General features: G+C 34.4%; 2 protein-coding genes across 4 annotated transcripts in view; one reads left to right on the forward strand and one right to left on the reverse strand.

Moving 5' to 3' along the window:
- LOC127869180 (pre-mRNA-splicing factor SPF27-like) overlaps positions 1-6,392 on the reverse strand; it is a 36,576-nt gene extending 30,184 nt beyond the window's left edge. The window contains exon 1 of one of the 3 annotated variants that reach the window (XR_008044463.1): positions 6,240-6,347. Coding sequence is in view for 2 of the 3 variants with exons in the window: in XM_052411509.1 (XP_052267469.1) it covers positions 6,240-6,314 (75 nt within the window). In the remaining variant the exon portion in view is untranslated. Of the gene's footprint in view, positions 1-6,239 lie in introns of all 3 variants that reach the window. The other 2 variants (XM_052411509.1, XM_052411508.1) reach the window with 2 other exon arrangements.
- Positions 6,393-6,499: 107 nt separating this feature from the next.
- Positions 6,500-17,798, forward strand: LOC127869181 (peptidyl-prolyl cis-trans isomerase H-like). The gene is made up of 6 exons (XM_052411510.1): positions 6,500-6,665; positions 10,957-11,021; positions 12,402-12,513; positions 13,111-13,203; positions 13,544-13,631; positions 17,144-17,798. The coding sequence occupies exons 1-6, from the start codon at positions 6,600-6,602 to the stop codon at positions 17,251-17,253; spliced, it is 534 nt and encodes a 177-aa protein (XP_052267470.1). The 5' UTR covers positions 6,500-6,599; the 3' UTR covers positions 17,254-17,798.
- The last annotated feature ends 1,049 nt before the right edge of the window (positions 17,799-18,847 follow it).

The following is an 18,847-nucleotide window of genomic DNA, read 5'->3' on the forward strand; positions in this document are numbered from 1 at the left end:
AAGCGCGCACCTTGTATGTAGACTGGTATATACAGATACCCGGATGGTATTGGTACAAAGGAAGTGAAACAGTCGACTATTCACACATGATCATCAAAGCGAAAAATAACTTGTCACTTTATTCCCACAGACGGAAATAACACAAAATATACATAATACAAAAGATAAAGCAAAGTTAGCCGTTAAGTTAGAAAAAACGGATTTAAAATCCTTCTACGAAAACAGTGAATTAGTGGGAAAAATAACTTAAAATAAGACTAAAACTTGTTGTAGATGAAGATGGTCAATCAACCTGATGTGGGCCGTTTTGGTCCAAGGAACTGATATCTTTGTATGGTTGCAGAAATAAAATATGTTTACACATGTACATGTTAAGTACTTTTATTTTGTTTAAATAGTACTAAACTAATGTCCAAGGTTTTTTTATGTTCCCATCAAAATTTGCGAGAATGTTTTTGATTTTGCGAGTTGGTTTTTAAGCTGCTCGCAATTTTTGCAAGTAGAAAAAAAAGTTTAATTCGAGCCCTGGGGAACGATCAAATTTGATCCGAGGGGCTTAATTTGAACAAACTTGGTAGATGACTATTAGATGTTATTACATACCAAATTTGGAAGCCCTATGCCATATGGTTATGGACAAGAAGATTTTTAAAGTTTGCACAAAATAGGCCTTATATAAGCAAATTTTCAATTTTTTGACCCCCTGGGGCAGGGTCAAATTTGACCCCAGGGGCATAATTTGAAAAAACTTGGTAGAGGACTATAAGATGTCACTACATACCAAATTTTGTAGCCCTAGACCCAATGGTTATGGACGAGAAGATTTTTAAAGTTTTCACAAAATAGGCCTTATATAAGCAAATTTTCAATTTTCTGACCCCCAGGGCAGGGTCAAATTTGACCCCAGGGGCATAATTTGAAGAAACTTGGTAGAGGACTATAAGATGTCACTACATACCAAATTTGGTAGCCCTAGGCCCAATGATTATGGACGAGAAGATTTTTAAAGTTTTCACAAAATAGGCCTTATATAAGCAAATTTTCAATTTTTTGACCCCCGGGGCAGGGTCAAATTTGACCCCAAGGGCATAATTTGAACAAATTTGAAAGAGGTTCACCCCAGGAACATTCCTGAGAAATTTCATCAGAATTGGACCAGTAGTTTAGGAGAAGATGTTTAAAGAAAAAGTTAACGCACGCACGGACGGACGCACGCATGCACAACGGACACAGGACCATGACATAAGCCCCGCTGGCCTCTTGCCAATGGAGCTAAAAACGAATAGTGAAATAAAATACTCTTACAGTAACATGCACCTCATGGTTCTTGTTTTCAATGTAAACAAGAGATGTGTTTGTCAGAAACAGATTGCCCTCTATAATGCGCTGCTTTGAATTTTTTGTTTACCTTTGACCTTGAAGGATGACCTTGAACTTTCACCACTCAATATGTGCAGCTCCATGAGATACACATGCATGTCAAATAAGTTGCTATCTTCAATATTACAAAAGTTATTGCAAAAGTTAAAGTCAACCAAGGTTAAAGTTTGTGACCAACAGACAGACAGACACATACAATGACAGACAGGCCAAAAACAATATACCCCCGATCTTTCGATCCGGGGGCATAAAAAGAAGTGCACACCAATGATCTAGTTGCAAAAAATTCAACTCCTAGCTATTGACCCTCCGGGTGGCTGGGATTTGCAACTGGTAAAGGCTTCTTATATGTAAATTTGCAGCCTGAATTCCAGACAGCACTTTCATGGGAATTTGAGCACATTAATAAATATTATTTGAAACTATAAAATCAATTAGCACAATTTCACTGAATATCATCAATAGCACACTTTAAGTTATAAACTGAATAATTTTAAGAAACAAATTGAGTTTATATACATCTTCCACAGTATTACTCAATAAAATCTGTGAAAACTAATTTACACATCTACAAAGATGAAAGATAAACTTGCTCTTTAAATCACATTTAATTATATTAAGATTATCACAATTCACCTGAAGTGATTAAAGTGATTAAAGACTTCAAAAGCACACAAGCATCAATCAAATCAATTGAAAAGAACTTCAAAACCTTACCATCATCAATTATAAGTTTCAAAAATACAATTAAAGGGGCCGTCCAACAGATAAAGCGTCATAACTCATATCGACGCGAAACGATATTTTGGGAAACTACGAGGATTGCTTATATAGATATAAAATATATCTGCTCAAAACATGAGCGTGGATGGTTCGAGCCCTGTTTAGGTTTACTTTTTTTCCTTTTTTTAAATTGTATTCTTGTTTTTTTTTACAGGAGATTTTTAGTTCAAATGTTTAAATTTATCAATATAAAGCATTTAAAGCATTTAATGAAAAGCTTCAATACATGCCAAAATCTGTTGGACGGCCCCTTTAATGAACCTCATTATGGTCAGTTATAATTATATGAATTAAATGACTTCAAAGACATCTTTTGAGAAAAAAAGAGCACCCCATAACGGGTGCCATGCTCTGCTGCGGGTGCAGTTAAGAATAAATGAAAGCTTGTCAGATTTTTTTTTTTTTAGAGACCACAGTGACCTTGACCTTTGACCTAGTGACCTGAAAATGGGTGTGGCATATAGAACTCATCAAGGTGCATCTACATATGAAGTTACAAAGTTGTACAGTACAGTCCAATCGTTTTCCCAAAAAAAACGCGCTCCCTCTGAGGGTTTTTTCTGCTAGCGAGTGTTTACGCCGAGTTCGCTAATACCCGCGGCGTGTATAACTTTAGCCTAGTCGGTAAATGCAGACAATGTCCGTTCTCATCAGCGACCGCCGCGCAACACCGCGTTAGCAGTGTTCTACTGGGCATGCCAAAAAATAAAAACGTTGTTATTAAAAATTGTTTAAATACTGTGGCATATAAAAATAAAGATAATTGTATAGAAAATTAATACCTATACAAATTTTTTTTTTTAATTCACAGGTACGTCTACAATATGAATGAATATACAACATGTTAAGCGTTTTGACAAATTAATATTTAATTCATTACCCATATAACACAAGAATAAATGTTCCGTAAAATTTCCAAATGAGAATAATAATTAGAAATCCGAAACACACTCACGATTTTTAATGTTAACACGATGTTTACAAATGCTTCCAATATACAGTCATCATGTATATTTCCCCACAAAAGCGCGCGAAAATTATGCTGCAATGTACAAGGTCAAGGTATACTCCTGGAAAGCGTGTGTGTATTGATTTTTTTATACAAACTTTGTAGCGCAGCAAACATTGAATTCTGTTGATTTCGGTTAAAAGTTTCTTTGGTATTTTTTAACACAATCATATCGCAAATAAGTTGATATTTCCGACAAATTAATTTCAAATCGAACACGCCGAATCTTTATCGTTACGGTATTTTAGTAGAGTAATTATTTTAACAGTAATTGTACTGTAAACGGATTAAAGAAGACATCTGGACGGAACTGGATTAAGTGTTTGACGTTATGTAAACACGCAAAGCTTGTCTACTGACCTATTGTGTAGACTGCTGTCTGCGGTGTTTTGACAAAAGGGATTAACATGTGTGAATGTCACTCTGCCGATTTGGTCCATAATTACTGGTAAAAACATTGTTTTGAAAATCGAAGCAACTAGAATACTAGAATACAACTGTGAATATTTAATGCAACTATCAACTCAATAGTTACCACCTTCTTTGAGCAATCAATGGAATAACCTACCTACTAAGAGAAAACAAATGCATTAGTGAGCAGAGAAAATGAATGCATTAGTGAGCAGAGAATTGACTTTGTTCCGACAAATAAAAACATTCCTTATGCATTCGTTGAACGTGTTTACTTGAGTAAGTTATGCCTTCAGACAGGAAGCGACTTTCCTTTGATAATTACACAGTAACTTCAAACTGTCAATTCACACAGATTTGCGAGACTTTAAATAGGGTCCTCAGTCATTTGTTTACATGTTCAGTATAGAAAAAAACACCTGGTAACATGAAAACTTTGGATTAAATTATCAAAATAAAAATAATGTTGCAAACTGTGATTATATTAATTGGTAAGTATCAGTTTAAGGAGTTTTGTTTGTCGTAAATCAACGAGTTTTCTATACAACAACAACTACTTCTACAACCATGTGAGGATCTATCTATCTTGGTTGGTTTTTTTAATTGTATATATATGTACTTGTAATAAATGTAATTTTATTTGAAAATCAGGAAGTCAAACAAAGTTAAATTGATCGTTATCTCATTAAACACAGAGTTTCATCCGCGTTTCCAACGCCGAGGGCCGGTGTGTCGGCTAATCAATTTTGCCTATCGTTAACCGCGGAGTCCCAAATCATGCAAACGCCGCGTATCGTGGGATTTTCTTAATCTCCCTTGGAGATACTGCTCGCGCAGGCATTGAAGAATTCACTTGACTGCTCGCATATGTGAGTGAAGTTGTTGGTCGGGCGAGTAAAGTTTGTTAAAAACTCGAGCGACCGGGCGAGTGCTGTTTATCAAGTTGAGAAATAAAAATTCAGTTCCAGATCTCCTGCCACATCGATAGAAATTGCGAACAATTTTTCGAACGAACAAAAAAAGGGTTTAGTACACAAAGAAACTGCACTTTCGTTTTGACAATGAAAAATGACGTCACGGGCACAGTAAAAATAATTATCGAAATCGGCTGGGCTCTTTTCATAGGTGTCAGTGCCCTTAGCTAATCGATTAAAAGTGAGAAAAAAAAACAGTTAAATATATTTGTCATTCTGTGAAGAATAAAATTTCATTTTAATGTAAATATCAATAAAAAATAATACATAACTGGTTAATTATAATACTTCTTATATTAATTTAAAAATAAACAGAAACAATAATTTTTAATAAACATAATAATTCGTGATCAGAAGCTTTAGCCAAAATTTACCATATTGTAACCATTTGTTAATCAACAAATGTCTTTCTGTCTTTCAGTAAAAGTTTATCTAAAATATATAAACTCAGCATGGAAAAGGGTTCTATTTAAAAATATCTGCAAGGTGGTGGAGACAGGGAACAGAAAGAAACTGAGAGGTCATTAAAACGAGAAGCGGAAAGTATTGAGAAAAGGAAACAGGTGCAGAAAAGGTAAGGAAAGCAAATAAAATCCATCAGATAATGTAGTTAATTTGTTTGCAGTTTAGTGTCACTATGTTACGTAGGTTAAAAGGTTCTGGTTGATCATAACTATAAATATAGATATATATTTTTTTTAAATGCAGGGCGAGTAGAATAAAGTGAAGGGCGAGTGGATTTTTAGGCCTACTCACCCTGCAGGGCAAGTCGCCCTGGAAAAATTCTTCAATGCCTGCCGCGGAGTAGCGAGGGAAATTGGGGAAAACGCATGGACTGTACAGTAGGTGGAAGCACTTTGATTTTAGAGCCAATGTAAATGTTTTATCACAAAGCTGGCGGAAGGCTGACGGCGGACGATGAGTTGGCTATGACAAAACTTGGGTTTTCTCTGAAAACAGCCGAGCTAATAAAGCTTCAAACCAGGGCTTTTTTCTCTTCTTTGGGACCCGCCGAAAAGCGGCCCTTTCCCCTCAGATTTTTTTTCCCCTCAGCAGGTAAATTTTCCCCCAGACTTCATTTTTTTCCCCTAAAAAAAAACAAACTTTTTTTTTAAACTTTAAATACATAAGTTAACCTGATCCAGTGTAGAAAATATAACATATTGCATAATAAAATTATCTGTTGCCTTGATTTTGTTTTAAAAACAGCAAAATATGTTGAATTGATTATTTAAGACTTTCCTTATTTTCCCCAAAATCCGGTGTTTCGTGTCATTTTTCCCGCCAAATTCTGGCATTTTGCGCGATTTTTTTCCCCTCAAAAAAGGCCAGGCTCTTTCTCCAAAATCAGATAAAAAACCCTGAAACAATGAACTCTCTATTTTGTATTAATTCCAAGTGAAAGACAACTAAAAATCAAGAATGATAATGACAAACATGTTATGGAATAATAGTAATCTATACATAATTAAAAAAATATCTGGGGTGAATTGTCCAGGGAGCAGGGGTGAATTGTCTAGGGGGTGAATTGTCTTTTGGGGGTGATTTGTCTTGGGGGTGAATTGTCTCACTTCCACAAGTTAGATAATGTCTGCGTTAACAGTTGCAACTTCGGTCCCAACGACCCGGGAGTTCAATAGCTGGGAGTTGGATTATTTAAACTTATACATATAAGCACTTACAGCTTCTCTGACTCCCGTTTCATCATAGCCCTGATCAAAGTAAGGCAGAGCATCGACAACTACTTCTCCTGCCATTGTTGTTGTTGTTGTTCACATATAAAAATCACACCGTATTATTCAGCGTTTTCAAACACTGATTTCATTAAAATCTGGGATGTCCGGTGTAATTCGAAAAGATAGAAGGTTAAAAAAGGACAATATTTCAATTTTATTAAAGCATTTAATGTTTTCTAACTGTTTTTATTTCAGAAAAAGTTATTCTTAAGGTTTAGTGAAAACAGTCGGGTGTGTTTTTTTCTTCTTGTGCTTACTTAAGTTAAAACAAAATCAAACGTTTATGTTTCAACGTTTTATGACAACATGACAGCAGATAAACAAAAGATTGACAATCCAATCGTATTTTTTGACATCTCAATTGGAAATGTGGTCAGTATATTATTTATACTATATGGTACACGACAACTTATATAGAATGAAATAAAAAATGATAGTTAACGTTCGTACCTGAGTTAGTTCGAATCACAGGTGGTTAGCGTGTGGCTTTAATATAAATTAGTGAAAACATCATTTTGAATGATAAATAATCATATTATAACGAAAAATTAACATTTTTCTTTAAAAAAAAATTTCACTATCAAATATATATATAACAAGGTATGCAACTCAAAATCACCTGAAAACGGGGTGCATCGCTTTAAACAGCCATTACTTCATCAGTTTTGCAGGGATTTTCATGGACCCGGTCTTATTCAACGCAGAAATAAATTTCCTTTCTGGAAATGTATATATCTTGTTATATTTCTACACATGCTGGGTCAAATTTTAAGAAATAACACGATACACAATTCGCTTGACCCAGTTGACAATGATCAGGCAGTATTCATGAATGAAATCTCCAGTTGTAAAGACACACCTTCGCATTGGACCAATGAAATCACTCCTGTGTTTAAAATGTCAGTTAGTTGAAATGTATGTAAACAAAGGTTTCAAACGGCGCTGGACAGTTAGTTTTGACGCATAATGCAACGGCAAGCACGGTAAGAATGTTTTTTTCATACGTTTTATTGAATTATGGTATCGATGTACATGAACTTTGCAGGGAAGTTGCCCTTTACTCCGTGAAGATTTCAGTCTTAAATACTGCCTGATCAGTGTCAACTGGGTCATGCCAGTTGTGTATCGTGTTATTTCTTAAAAGTTGACCCAGCATTTGTAAAAATATTGCAAGACATATATTTCCAGAAAGGCAATTCATTTCTGCGTTGAATAAGACCAAGATCGTGAAAATCGCTGCACAATTGATGAAGATATGGCTGTTCAAAGCGATGCACCCCGCTTTCGGGTGATTTTGAGTTGCATACCTTGTTATATATATATATATTTGATAGTGAACATTATTTTGTTCAGAAAAGTTATTTCGTTATAATATGATTATTTGTCATTCAAAATGATGATTTCACTAATTAATATCATAGCCACACGCAAACCACCTGTGGTTCGAATTGAAATTTGAACCTAAAATATATTCGCTTGAGTGATTATCATAAAAGCGATAAATTACAATAAGGCATACAATAACAACTACTGGTGATGACCCAGTTACATGAGTGTTGCTGTAAAAGCATGTCTCGTGGCAGAAATATTTGGACGTGAAGATGGTTCCTGATTAAGGTAGTGCACCTCTAATGGGCACATATCCAAATATAATCTAATTAATTATTTTCTTAATCAGCATCATTTCACTGAACTACATGCAAATTTGTAGGTAGGCTTTCCATGCTTTTTAAAAAAATATACCGATTTTTTCAAAACCACCCCCACGCTCGGCTTTTGTCCAGTTTATTTTCACCCCTGGGGTATATAAAAGTTCCATAATTCATTCAAATTTCCAAATATGGGCATGCAGTTGGTGTGTACAGATGCTGTAAAGGTGTTTAAAGTTTAAACAAGATGAAATAAGTATTCTTTTACAGACATTTATTTTTTTCAAATTTTTATCTATGGAAGAGCACCATGAAATGTAAGTGATTTCAGCCAAGTAAAAATTGGGTCGGTTAAAAACAAAGTGTCATAAAATTCAAAATAGTATCATTTAAGTCATATTTTAAACTTAGTTTTTATAGAAACACTATATACAGCAAAAATACCAAGAACTAGACAGATTTACCGTTTACTTTTTGAAATAAAAATAAAAATGCAACATGCATGGTTCGTATTTTCAACAGTAAATCACCCAATTTCGCCATAACGTTGTTTTAATTTTAATAATTGAAAAATGTGCATAAAAATTGCAACATATTTAACAATAAATATAGCTTATATGCCATATTAAATCAAATTACGTTAGAAAATAAATAAAACGCGTCGCAAAAAAGTATACGTCGTCGGCAGGATTCGAACCTGCGCGGGAATATCCCAAAAGATTTCTAGTCTATCGCCTTAACCACTAGGCTACGGCACCTAATAGTAGGCTCTTCAACCTTCGAAGAAATCGCGGGAAATCATTAGAGGTGCACTACCTTAAGCCAAAAACCATTTAAAAAATTACCATGCCACTTATCGTCAATTGCATAAATAATCCTGTGTCACTTTAGGTTCATTATTTATGTTGTTTTGTGAATGTTTGTTGGCTAGGTATGCCTACCACACTAATTCGTCCCTACAGTATGCTCCTCCACAATAAAATCCTGGCTTACATTGTAGGAGACTGTTGATGGCAACCATGTGTAAGCCTTGTGGAAATTGTTCATTTGATGCTTGATATTGTAAAAACATTTATTTTGTCACCTAATGCAATTAAACACATTATAATTGAATACATACATTACCCACAACTGAAATTGTTTTGAGGAATTTTCAAAGGAGCATAATTAAATTTGTAATTGTTACACAAATCCAAATTTGTATGTAAATGCTGTTACGCTATGGTACGCATATGTAACACGTTGTAGCTTCATGTAAAAAGCGGTCATGTAGTTTGTGTTTATTCTTTGTCTCCATAACAAGCGCGCAATAACTATGCTGTACAACGTCATGTCATCCTCATGCAAAATGTGTGTGTGTGACCAAACAATTGATACATTCTTATGATTTTACTTTGCTACAGGAAATTATTTTTTGCTGTTAAGACATAGAGTGGAGTCTGATACAATGTGAAAAATTGCTTAGAATCAGCTGACTTCATTGAATTATTTTGACTGCACCAGACATTTGATGTTGGGGCATCTATTTCTTGTTTCCCAATATTAGACATTAAAACACATTAGTTGTTATGTTGACAGCGTTCAAATGTTTGCATCAGCAGAAGCATCTGCCCTGCTTGCTCATCAGGAGCATTCATTTAACTGCTAAAGTAACATTACTACTCAAAATCAACGAAAATTTCATACAATTGTTCGTAAAATAAACTTAACCAGTTAAAAATCAGTGTTCCTTATGGCAATTACCGAAATTTCAACGCCAGATGTGGTCTGGTAAAATAGATGTTAAGTTTGTAGATACAAAATGCTCGTTTTTATGTCCCCCACTATAGTAGTGGGGGACATATTGTTTTTGCCCTGTCTGTCTGTTGGTCTGTTGGTCTGTCTGCGCCAACTTTAACATTTTGCAATAACTTTTGCTATATTGAAGATAGCAACTTCATATTTGGCATGCATGTGTATCTCATGAAGCTGCACATTTTGATTGGTGAAAGGTCAAGGTCAAGGTCATCCTTCAAGGTCAGAGGTCGAATATATGTGGCCAAAATCGCTTATTTTATTAATACTTTTGCAATATTGAAGAAAGCAACTTGATATTTGGCATGCATGTGTATCTCATGGAGCTGCACAATTTGAGTGGTGAAAGGTCAAGGTCAAGGTCATCCTTCACAAGGTCAAGGTCATCCTTCAAGGTCAAACATCATATAGGGGGACATTGTGTTTCACAAACACATCTTGTTATTATTGTTTTGCATATCTATTCATACGACACGTGAACACTAAAATCGTGTTCGTGTGAATAGATATATTCACGTGAATTAATTGTGGCCACAAATAAATAAAAACGAGCATTTTTTATCTACAAAAATCTATGTAATCATACCACATCTAGCGTTGAAATTGGCTATTGCTATAAGGAACACAGATTGTTAAGGTGTTAACTTTATTTTACGAAATACTTAACATAATTTTCGTTGATTTTGAGCGTTATAGAGACTTTAAGGCTAATTTAAGTATCGATTTCATTGGAAGATGGGTCTCACTGAAGGGAAGTGCTTCTAATAATGAATGTAATCTGTTATCGACCATTGTATATTTTGTATACCTTTTAATTTTTGTCAGAAAATGACTTTAAAACTGTGAAAGCTGTACACTTCAAACTTCTGATTTGATCAAGTGAAGTGCAGTGCACAAGGACCATTACTCTGCTTCTCATACTTTAAGTAATTTTTCACCTCAATTTATTTTCTCACTGAAATTTTGTCCGATTCATAATGCTAAAACATTTTAGTGTGCATGTTATGCTTTGAAAAATGAAACTCCGCCCTTTTCAAGTTTTGAAAGCTATTTGGACGTAAGGTGACAGTAGACACATCAAACACTGGGAATTCTAGAGTCACCAATAAGTCAGAATTGTACAAGAAATATGTTTAAGTTTTACTTAAACTTTCTTAAAAAAAAAATGATGAACATCAAATGAAAACATGTACAGTGGTTTGTGTGTTTTTTATTTTCAGGAAGTTGGCAGAATTAAGTTTGAGTTATTTGCAGACCTAGTACCAAAAACAGCAGAAAACTTCAGGTTGGTGAATTCATAATGACATTTAATTGTTCATTTTTCTTTATTTTGCATGGTATTGTTATGTTAATATTTAAGCATCATTCTTCTGTCCTTTAGAAAGGATACATTTTGATACCCTTAACAATTGAAGACAAAATTTAAATTAGAGCTTCAACCTTGCTCATGTACTCAGCTAGTTTCACATTCTGTTTAATTTGATTGCTAACCTAAATGGTAGCATGCCAGTTTGTCAAAAGCTGGATATTTGAAAGTGTGTTGTGTTTTTTCTTTGTACCTTTTATTATACAAAGCAGTCGCTATAGTTTTTAACTCATCTGAGTGCAACATTCTCCTGGTAATCTTTAATGATCACATTTGTCTCTTTTTAACATTCTATTGGTCAAATTTGTTGTCCAATCTTCAGGAAACTTGGTCAGAACATTTGCCTCGATTGAGTTTGAAACAGGGTAACATTGTATAATAACTTAGGTTACTTGGTCAATTTACCTGAAAAGTTTTGTTCAATCAAAGCTTGCTCAGAAAAAACAGAATATTCTCTCAATTAAAATCTTTGCCAAATTGTCAACCAGTTTTTGAAAACATCATAAAAGCTGATCAAAACAATTCAGTCCCTTTTGGTCTTGAAGGGGATGCAGAGCCTTTTGTCCTTTTGTTTCATAAATTGCAAACAGCAAAATATGGGTGCAACAGTGAGTAACAAATACACCCATCTAAAGCCAACCGGTTAAGTACAGATTAATTGCTGAAAATAAATGCGAGTCTCAGTGGTGTATTAAATTTGGGTGAGCAATGATGAGGTTATGAGTCCAGGACACTGTACTTGTTACTGGCCCAGAAATCATTGCAGTCTTCAGAGTAGGCTCAGAGAGTTTCGTTGGTCTGTTAGATGTGAGCTGCAAGGTCAGGGTACTGGAGAGTTTCGTTGGTCAGTTAGATGTGAGCTGCAAGGTCAGGGTACTGACCATTAGGCTCAGAGAGTTTCGTTGGTCAGTAAGATGTGAGCTGCAAGGTCAGGGTACTGACCATTAGGCTCAGAGAGTTTCGTTGGTCAGTAAGATGTGAGCTGCAAGGTCAGGGTACTGACCATTAGGCTCAGAGAGTTTCGTTGGTCAGTAAGATGTGAGCTGCAAGGTCAGGGTACTGACCATTAGGCTCAGAGAGTTTCGTTGGTCAGTTAGATGTGAGCTGCAAGGTCAGGGTACTGACCATTTATTAAGGACGCAAACCACTGAAAAGTCAGAGTTTTTGTACACCCCGTGAGAGGAGGGGAGGGAAGGTAGCGTATTTTCCTCTCCTTCCTTGTTTGGAAAATCACACCCAGTTTAAGTGTAAGCAATGATTCCTGTGTAACTACACCTCATGCTAGCCAGTGTGTTGCAGACAGTTCTGTACAGGGGAGTACAGGAAGGATGGGGTGCCTATAGGCTACAAGAACTGCTCCTTCCACCGGGTTATCAAGGACTTCATGGTGCAGGGTGGAGACTTTGTCAATGTAAGCTGTGTTGTAGTAAACCCTTTACCACCAAGATGTGCACATTTGAAGTCCCTTCGAAAATTAAATTAAGTGAAAGACTTTTGTTAATTGATGCAAGTTTTAAAGTCTTTATTTCCAACCCTAAGATACTGATGAGCAGCAAAAGCATAAAACCTGAACAACCTGCCAGTAACTGTTTTAGTTTTATGCATGTTACAGATAGCCATTTTTACTTTGCTTCTGAGCGAAAAAGGGTATTAAGCCCTTAAAATAGACATTAATTAAAACAATGCATATTCCCTCTCTACAAAAGATGTTTGTAGTCTGCAGTCTAACCTGACGTTGTGGTCACCTTGAAAAAGCGATCATCTGGTTTATTCTTTCTGTCTGAATATTTCAGAACGAAAATCTTACATTATTTCACCTGTAATAAGCTGCATGTGACCAGCATCATCCTATTAAAAAACAACAACACTTTTTCACCTAGTTAAACGCCTGAACTCTAAAAACTTCAGCAGATATAGCCCCCACTGTGCATACAAATATGCCCTAAGGTAGTTTGTTATTGGATCACTAAATTGCCCATGGCTATTGTTAAACTGTCTTTGTTTCCAGGGTGACGGTACTGGTTTGACGAGTATATATGGAGGATCCTTTTCTGATGAGAACTTCAAACTGAAACACACAGGACCTGGCATTCTATCCATGGTATGTACCAGACTTAACATTGTTCATGTTTAATTTTGTTCTTGTGGTCAGAAGTTTCCTTGATATTTTTTATTTTGTTTATTTTGGAAAGTATTTCGAACATCACAATTTGTACAAGTATTATATACTTTTTACTTCAAACCCTTGAATATTCTTTAGCATAACTGATTATTGAAATTGAAATTTTGCTATTTATGTAATTGAGTGCAGTTTGAATCCTTCTATAGCATAAATGAACATTTTTAATTCATAAGTTACTGTTTATGTGACAGAGTGTGTTTTAATGGCAGTTGCATTGTTTATATAATTGTGACTTCATGGTATTGTAATTTAATTGCAGGCCAACAGTGGTAAAGACACAAATGGTTGCCAGTTTTTCATCACTTGTGCAAAATGCGACTTCTTGGATGGCAAACATGTGGTCTTTGGTAGGATATAAGTTTATTCTACTGTTTTGTGTTTTTATTGAATATATATGTACATATGATAATTCAGCCCATTCTTAGAGATCAGGTCATTTGTTTATAGAGACATAATTCTGCAGCCATTATTTACATTTATCAATAAGGTTAATGAAAAAGAAATACAAAATGTACTATAAATATTCCATTATCTTTGTCATACATAGTCTAATTGATTTCAAAACAAAGTTTAAAAGAAAATATTAAATTTATGTTACATGTAAATTAATTTTGGATTCATTATCAAGATATTGAAGTAATATGTACTTTTTTAAAATGAAAAATGATTTAAAAACAACAACAATAAAACAAAGTATAATACAATCATTTCTGAATTATTGTGCATATGTTTGTATAGTTGATAAGTAGTACTTCAGACCACAAATTCAAAGTATACACAAAAATGCTGATGAAAATTAAAAGGACCTAAGACTGACTACAATGGTATAGTGCATACCCAGTGCATTATTTGAGGACCTAAGACTGACTACAATGGTATAGTGCATACCCAGTGCATTATTTGAAGGACCTAAGACTGACTAAAATGGTATAGTGCATACCCAGTGCATTATTTGAGGACCTAAGACTGACTACAACGGTAAAGTGCATACCCAGTGCATTATGTGAGGGACCTAAGACTGACTTCAATGGTATAGTGCATACCCAGTGCATTATGTGAGGGACCTACGACTGACTGCAATGGTATAGTGCATACCCAGTGCATTATTTGAAGGACCTAAGACTGACTACAATGGTATAGTGCATACCCAGTGCATTATTTGAGGACCTAAGACTGACTACAATGGCATAGTGCATACCCAGTGCATTATTTGAGGATACGAAGACTGACTACAATGGTATAGTGCATACCCAGTGCATTATTTGAAGTACCTAAGACTGATTACAATGGTATACACTGTATCGACAAGCTAACGCCAGTGAGTCGAAACAGGTAAACAAGAGATTTTCTCAGCCAGCGGTACATATCAGTTTATCACTGACTTGTATACATTCCTCTGTAATTATGGTGTTTTATTGTTGTGCTCCTTATTGCAAAGCTTAAGGATTTGATGAAAATGTTTCAATGTTATTAATTATTGTTTTATCTAAATACCCAATTTATGCGTAAGAAACACATATGTAGCATACTGACGTTAAGGTTCAGAACATATATAAGCTATAAATTACAAGAAAAGATAGTATTAAAACTTATAAGAATCAATAAATGCTTAAACTAGGCTTTTAATATTTATTAAATTATGTAAATTACAAGTTTATGTAAATTACAAGAACATTTATTAAATTAAGTAAATAACAAGATTATGTAAATTACAAGAAAAGACAGTATTAAAACTTAGAATCAGTTAATGCTTAAACAGGGCTTTTAACATTTATTAAATTATAAGATGCAGGCTTTTTACCTTTATAAAATCATGTAATTTACAAGATTATGTACATTACAAGAAAAAAAATTAAATTATGTAAATTACCAGATTATGTAAATTACAAGAAAAGATAGTATTAACTAAGATTCAATAAATACTTAAACAGGGCTTTAAACATTTATTAAATTACATTCTTAGGATGTAGGCTTTTAACATTTATTAAATTATGTAATTTACAAGATTATTTAAATTACAAAAACATTTATTAAATTATGTAAATTACAAGATTATGTTAATTACAAGAAAAGATTGTATTAAAACTAAGATTCAGTAAATGCTTAAACAGGGCTTTTAACATTAATTAAATTATATTCTTAGGATTTATTAAATTATGTAAATTACAAGATTATGTAAATTACGAGAACATTTATTAAATGATGTTAAATTACAAGACTATGTAAATTACGAGAACATTTATTAAATGATGTTAAATTACAAGACTATGTAAATTACGAGAACATTTATTAAATGATGTTAAATTACAAGACTATGTAAATAACAAGAAAAGATAGTATTTATACTAAGAATCAATAAATGCTTAAACAGGGCTTTAAACATTTATTAAATTATATTCTTAGTATATAACTATATTCTATAAACAGGTTCTTGACATGCAGATGGTAAATTTTTCATGCATGTGTGATTATGTGGTGTTAAGTGATTACTTATTACCGTTGCTGATAAGCATGGCCAATTGTTGATAAAACCTCTTAACCCCATTCAACAGTTTTAAACCACTAGTTATGTAGTGTATTGAAGAGATGGTTCTCTCATGTTTACCTGTTTCGCTGGCGAGAGAACATTGTCGATACAGTGTATAGTGCATACACAGTGCATTATTTGAAGGACCTAAGACTGACTATAATGGTATAGTGCATACCCAGTGCATTATTTGAAGGACCTAAGACTGACTATAATGGTATAGTGCATACCCAGTGCATTATTTGAGGACCTAAGACTGACTACAATGGTATAGTGCATACCCAGTGCATTATTTGAAGGACCTAAGACAGACTATAATGGTATAGTGCATACCCAGTGCATTATTTGAAGGACCTAAGACTGATTACAATGAATGGCACAGTGCATACCCAGTGCATTATTTGAGGGACCTAAGACTGACTTCAATGGTATAGGGCATACCCAGTGCATTATTTGAAGGACCTAAGACTGATTACAATGTTATAGTGCATACCCGGTGCATTATTTGAGGACCTAAGACTGACTACAATGGTATAGTGCTACCCAGTGCATTATTTGAAGGACCTAAGACAGACTACAATGGTATAGTGCATACCCAGTGCATTATTTGAAGGACCTAAGACTGATAACAATAGTATAGTGCATACCCAGTGCATTATTTGAGGACCTAAGACTGACTACAATGGTATAGTACATACCCAGTGCATTATTTGAAGGACCTAAGACTGACTACAATGGTATAGTGCATACCTAGTGCATTATTTGAGGGCCCTAAGACTGACTACAATGGTATAGTGCATACCCAGTGCATTATTTGAGGACGTAAGACTGACTACAATGGTATAGTGCATACCCAGTGCATTATTTGAGGACGTAAGACTGACTACAATGGTATAGTGCATACCCAGTGCATTATTTGAGGACGTAAGACTGACTACAATGGTATAGTGCATACCCAGTGCATTATTTGAGGACGTAAGACTGAATACAATGGTATAGTGCATACCCAGTGCATTATTTGAGGGCCCTAAGACTGACTACAATGGTATAGTGCATACCCGGTGCATTATTTTAGCCGTGTTCTGGGGAATATAGTGTAAAGCATTTGCAAAGTTTGTCATCCCATGTTAGCCAGTGAAGTCTGCAAAAGCTTATCAGGGATAACACTTTCTGCTGTTGTATAATGTTTTGTTTGATGGATATTTCTTCTTAATGAAAATCCAGTCTAGGCAGAAAGTGTCGTCCCTGCACAGGCTAATTAGGGAAGCCAATTTATGCATTAAGCCTGGTATTCCCAGAGGGAGGCTCCTTTTAACTTGCCCCATATTTCAGGTAAGGTGGTTGATGGCCTGCTGGTGCTGAGGAAGATAGAGAACGTGCCCACAGGGCCCAACAACAAGCCCAAACTGCCTGTGATCATCACCCAGTGTGGAGAGATGTGACACGTACATTCACACACACGCACATCTATAAGCTTAAGTGACATTGAGAGGCACCGAATTCATGAACATGCAATATAAGGTTGAAGTGTGGAGAGTTTAAATGGAGTATGATGGAATTTTGGCTTATTTGTCCAGTAAAAATCATGAATGAATGAAATGAGTGTTGAGATTTTGCATGTTCATGTAGCACATTAAAATTGTGACAATAAATGCAATATTGAAGACGAAAATCAATCTTAGAATGTTGATAATCTTACAGAATAAAAGTCTTTAGTCTGTATCCATGTAAAATAGAGAAAGTATTTTAACACGCCTCTTCTGAAATGACTGCTTCAGTATAGTCGAAGCATATGTGATGCAATTTTGATGTTTGCAAAATTGTTGTTAAGTCTTTTTTTAGTAGACATTGTATTGTTAATTTTTTATAGAATCTTCATTGTAACTGCAATTGTCTTTGTAAATAATATTCAAAATCATGAATTGTCATTAAAAAATTAATTCATTTATTATGTTCACAAGTTCACAAATTAAAAAGATGAATCTAAGTTTGGTGTTTCTTTAAAACAATGCCCTGCACACAAACAATCATATATATATATATATATATAAATAAATATATTATATATACATGTATATATAAAACTTTATGAAATCTTTTCTTAAAGAAATGTGTACATAGAAAACGGTATGAAATCTTTCCATAAAGAAAGTAGTATATACAAAACTATATGAAATCTTTCCTTAAAGAAACTAATCATGTATGCCAGAATAACTTAATGGACATTTTCTACATTTATTGAAATTTTTGAGTGTGGCAGTTGTCCATATATGGCTGAATTGACAATAAGTAATTCTTTTTAGAATCAGAAGTCAAAATAATTTTTTACAACAATGTACCTTGGGAGACTGTGAATTCCCAAAAACGTATGTTAACTTGTTTACAAATATGGCTGCCAGAGTGTTTGCAGTTTTCCTAATATGTTCATATGTTCTGCTCAGTTTCTACAGCACTAAGAGAGAACACAAACTATGGAAAAAAACATATGCAGCAATGAAGCACATTAATATCTCAAATAATTATTTGACAAACAATTGTTGCTCAATATTGACCTTTAATTCCAAAAAAAGAAAAGCAAAGTAGCTCCATGGTTCTTGTTTGCAAACACAACATAGCAGTGTTAAGGTATAGAGTGGATAAGTAATATTTTAACAAAAAAAGAGCTTCAATTGCACCTTTAAGTATTACTGTGACCTTCTGAGGTAGCTATTTGGTTGTTATGCCCACTATATTGTCTACAATAGTTTAACATGTGTGCACAATATTTTGAAATCCATGAAATTGAGAATTAGAGAATGTTCAAATCATTTTGACAAATTGCTGTAATTTAACCTTTGATCTGAAGAGTTTTACCCTGACAGTTAACATGTGGTTCCTGTGTGCAACATGTCGTACCATAAATATTAACATTCAAATTCTCTTCAACGAAGATCAGATATGGGACAGATAAACGGACAGACTGACTGACACATACAGTTACACCTACCCACTGGTAGCGAGGGTATTATCAGGTTATACAAGGGACACTGTTATGCT

Source organism: Dreissena polymorpha, chromosome 2 (assembly GCF_020536995.1).
Source record: "Dreissena polymorpha isolate Duluth1 chromosome 2, UMN_Dpol_1.0, whole genome shotgun sequence".
NCBI lineage: Eukaryota > Metazoa > Mollusca > Bivalvia > Myida > Dreissenidae > Dreissena > Dreissena polymorpha.

Coding starts and splice junctions, on each gene's coding strand:
- LOC127869181 (XM_052411510.1), top strand. CDS start 6,600: ATGACAGCAGATAAACAAAAGATTGACAATCCAATCGTATTTTTTGAC. Junction 6,666..10,956: donor ACATCTCAATTGGAAATGTG/GTCAGTATATTA, acceptor TTTTATTTTCAG/GAAGTTGGCAGAATTAAGTT. Junction 13,204..13,543: donor GACCTGGCATTCTATCCATG/GTATGTACCAGA, acceptor ATTTAATTGCAG/GCCAACAGTGGTAAAGACAC.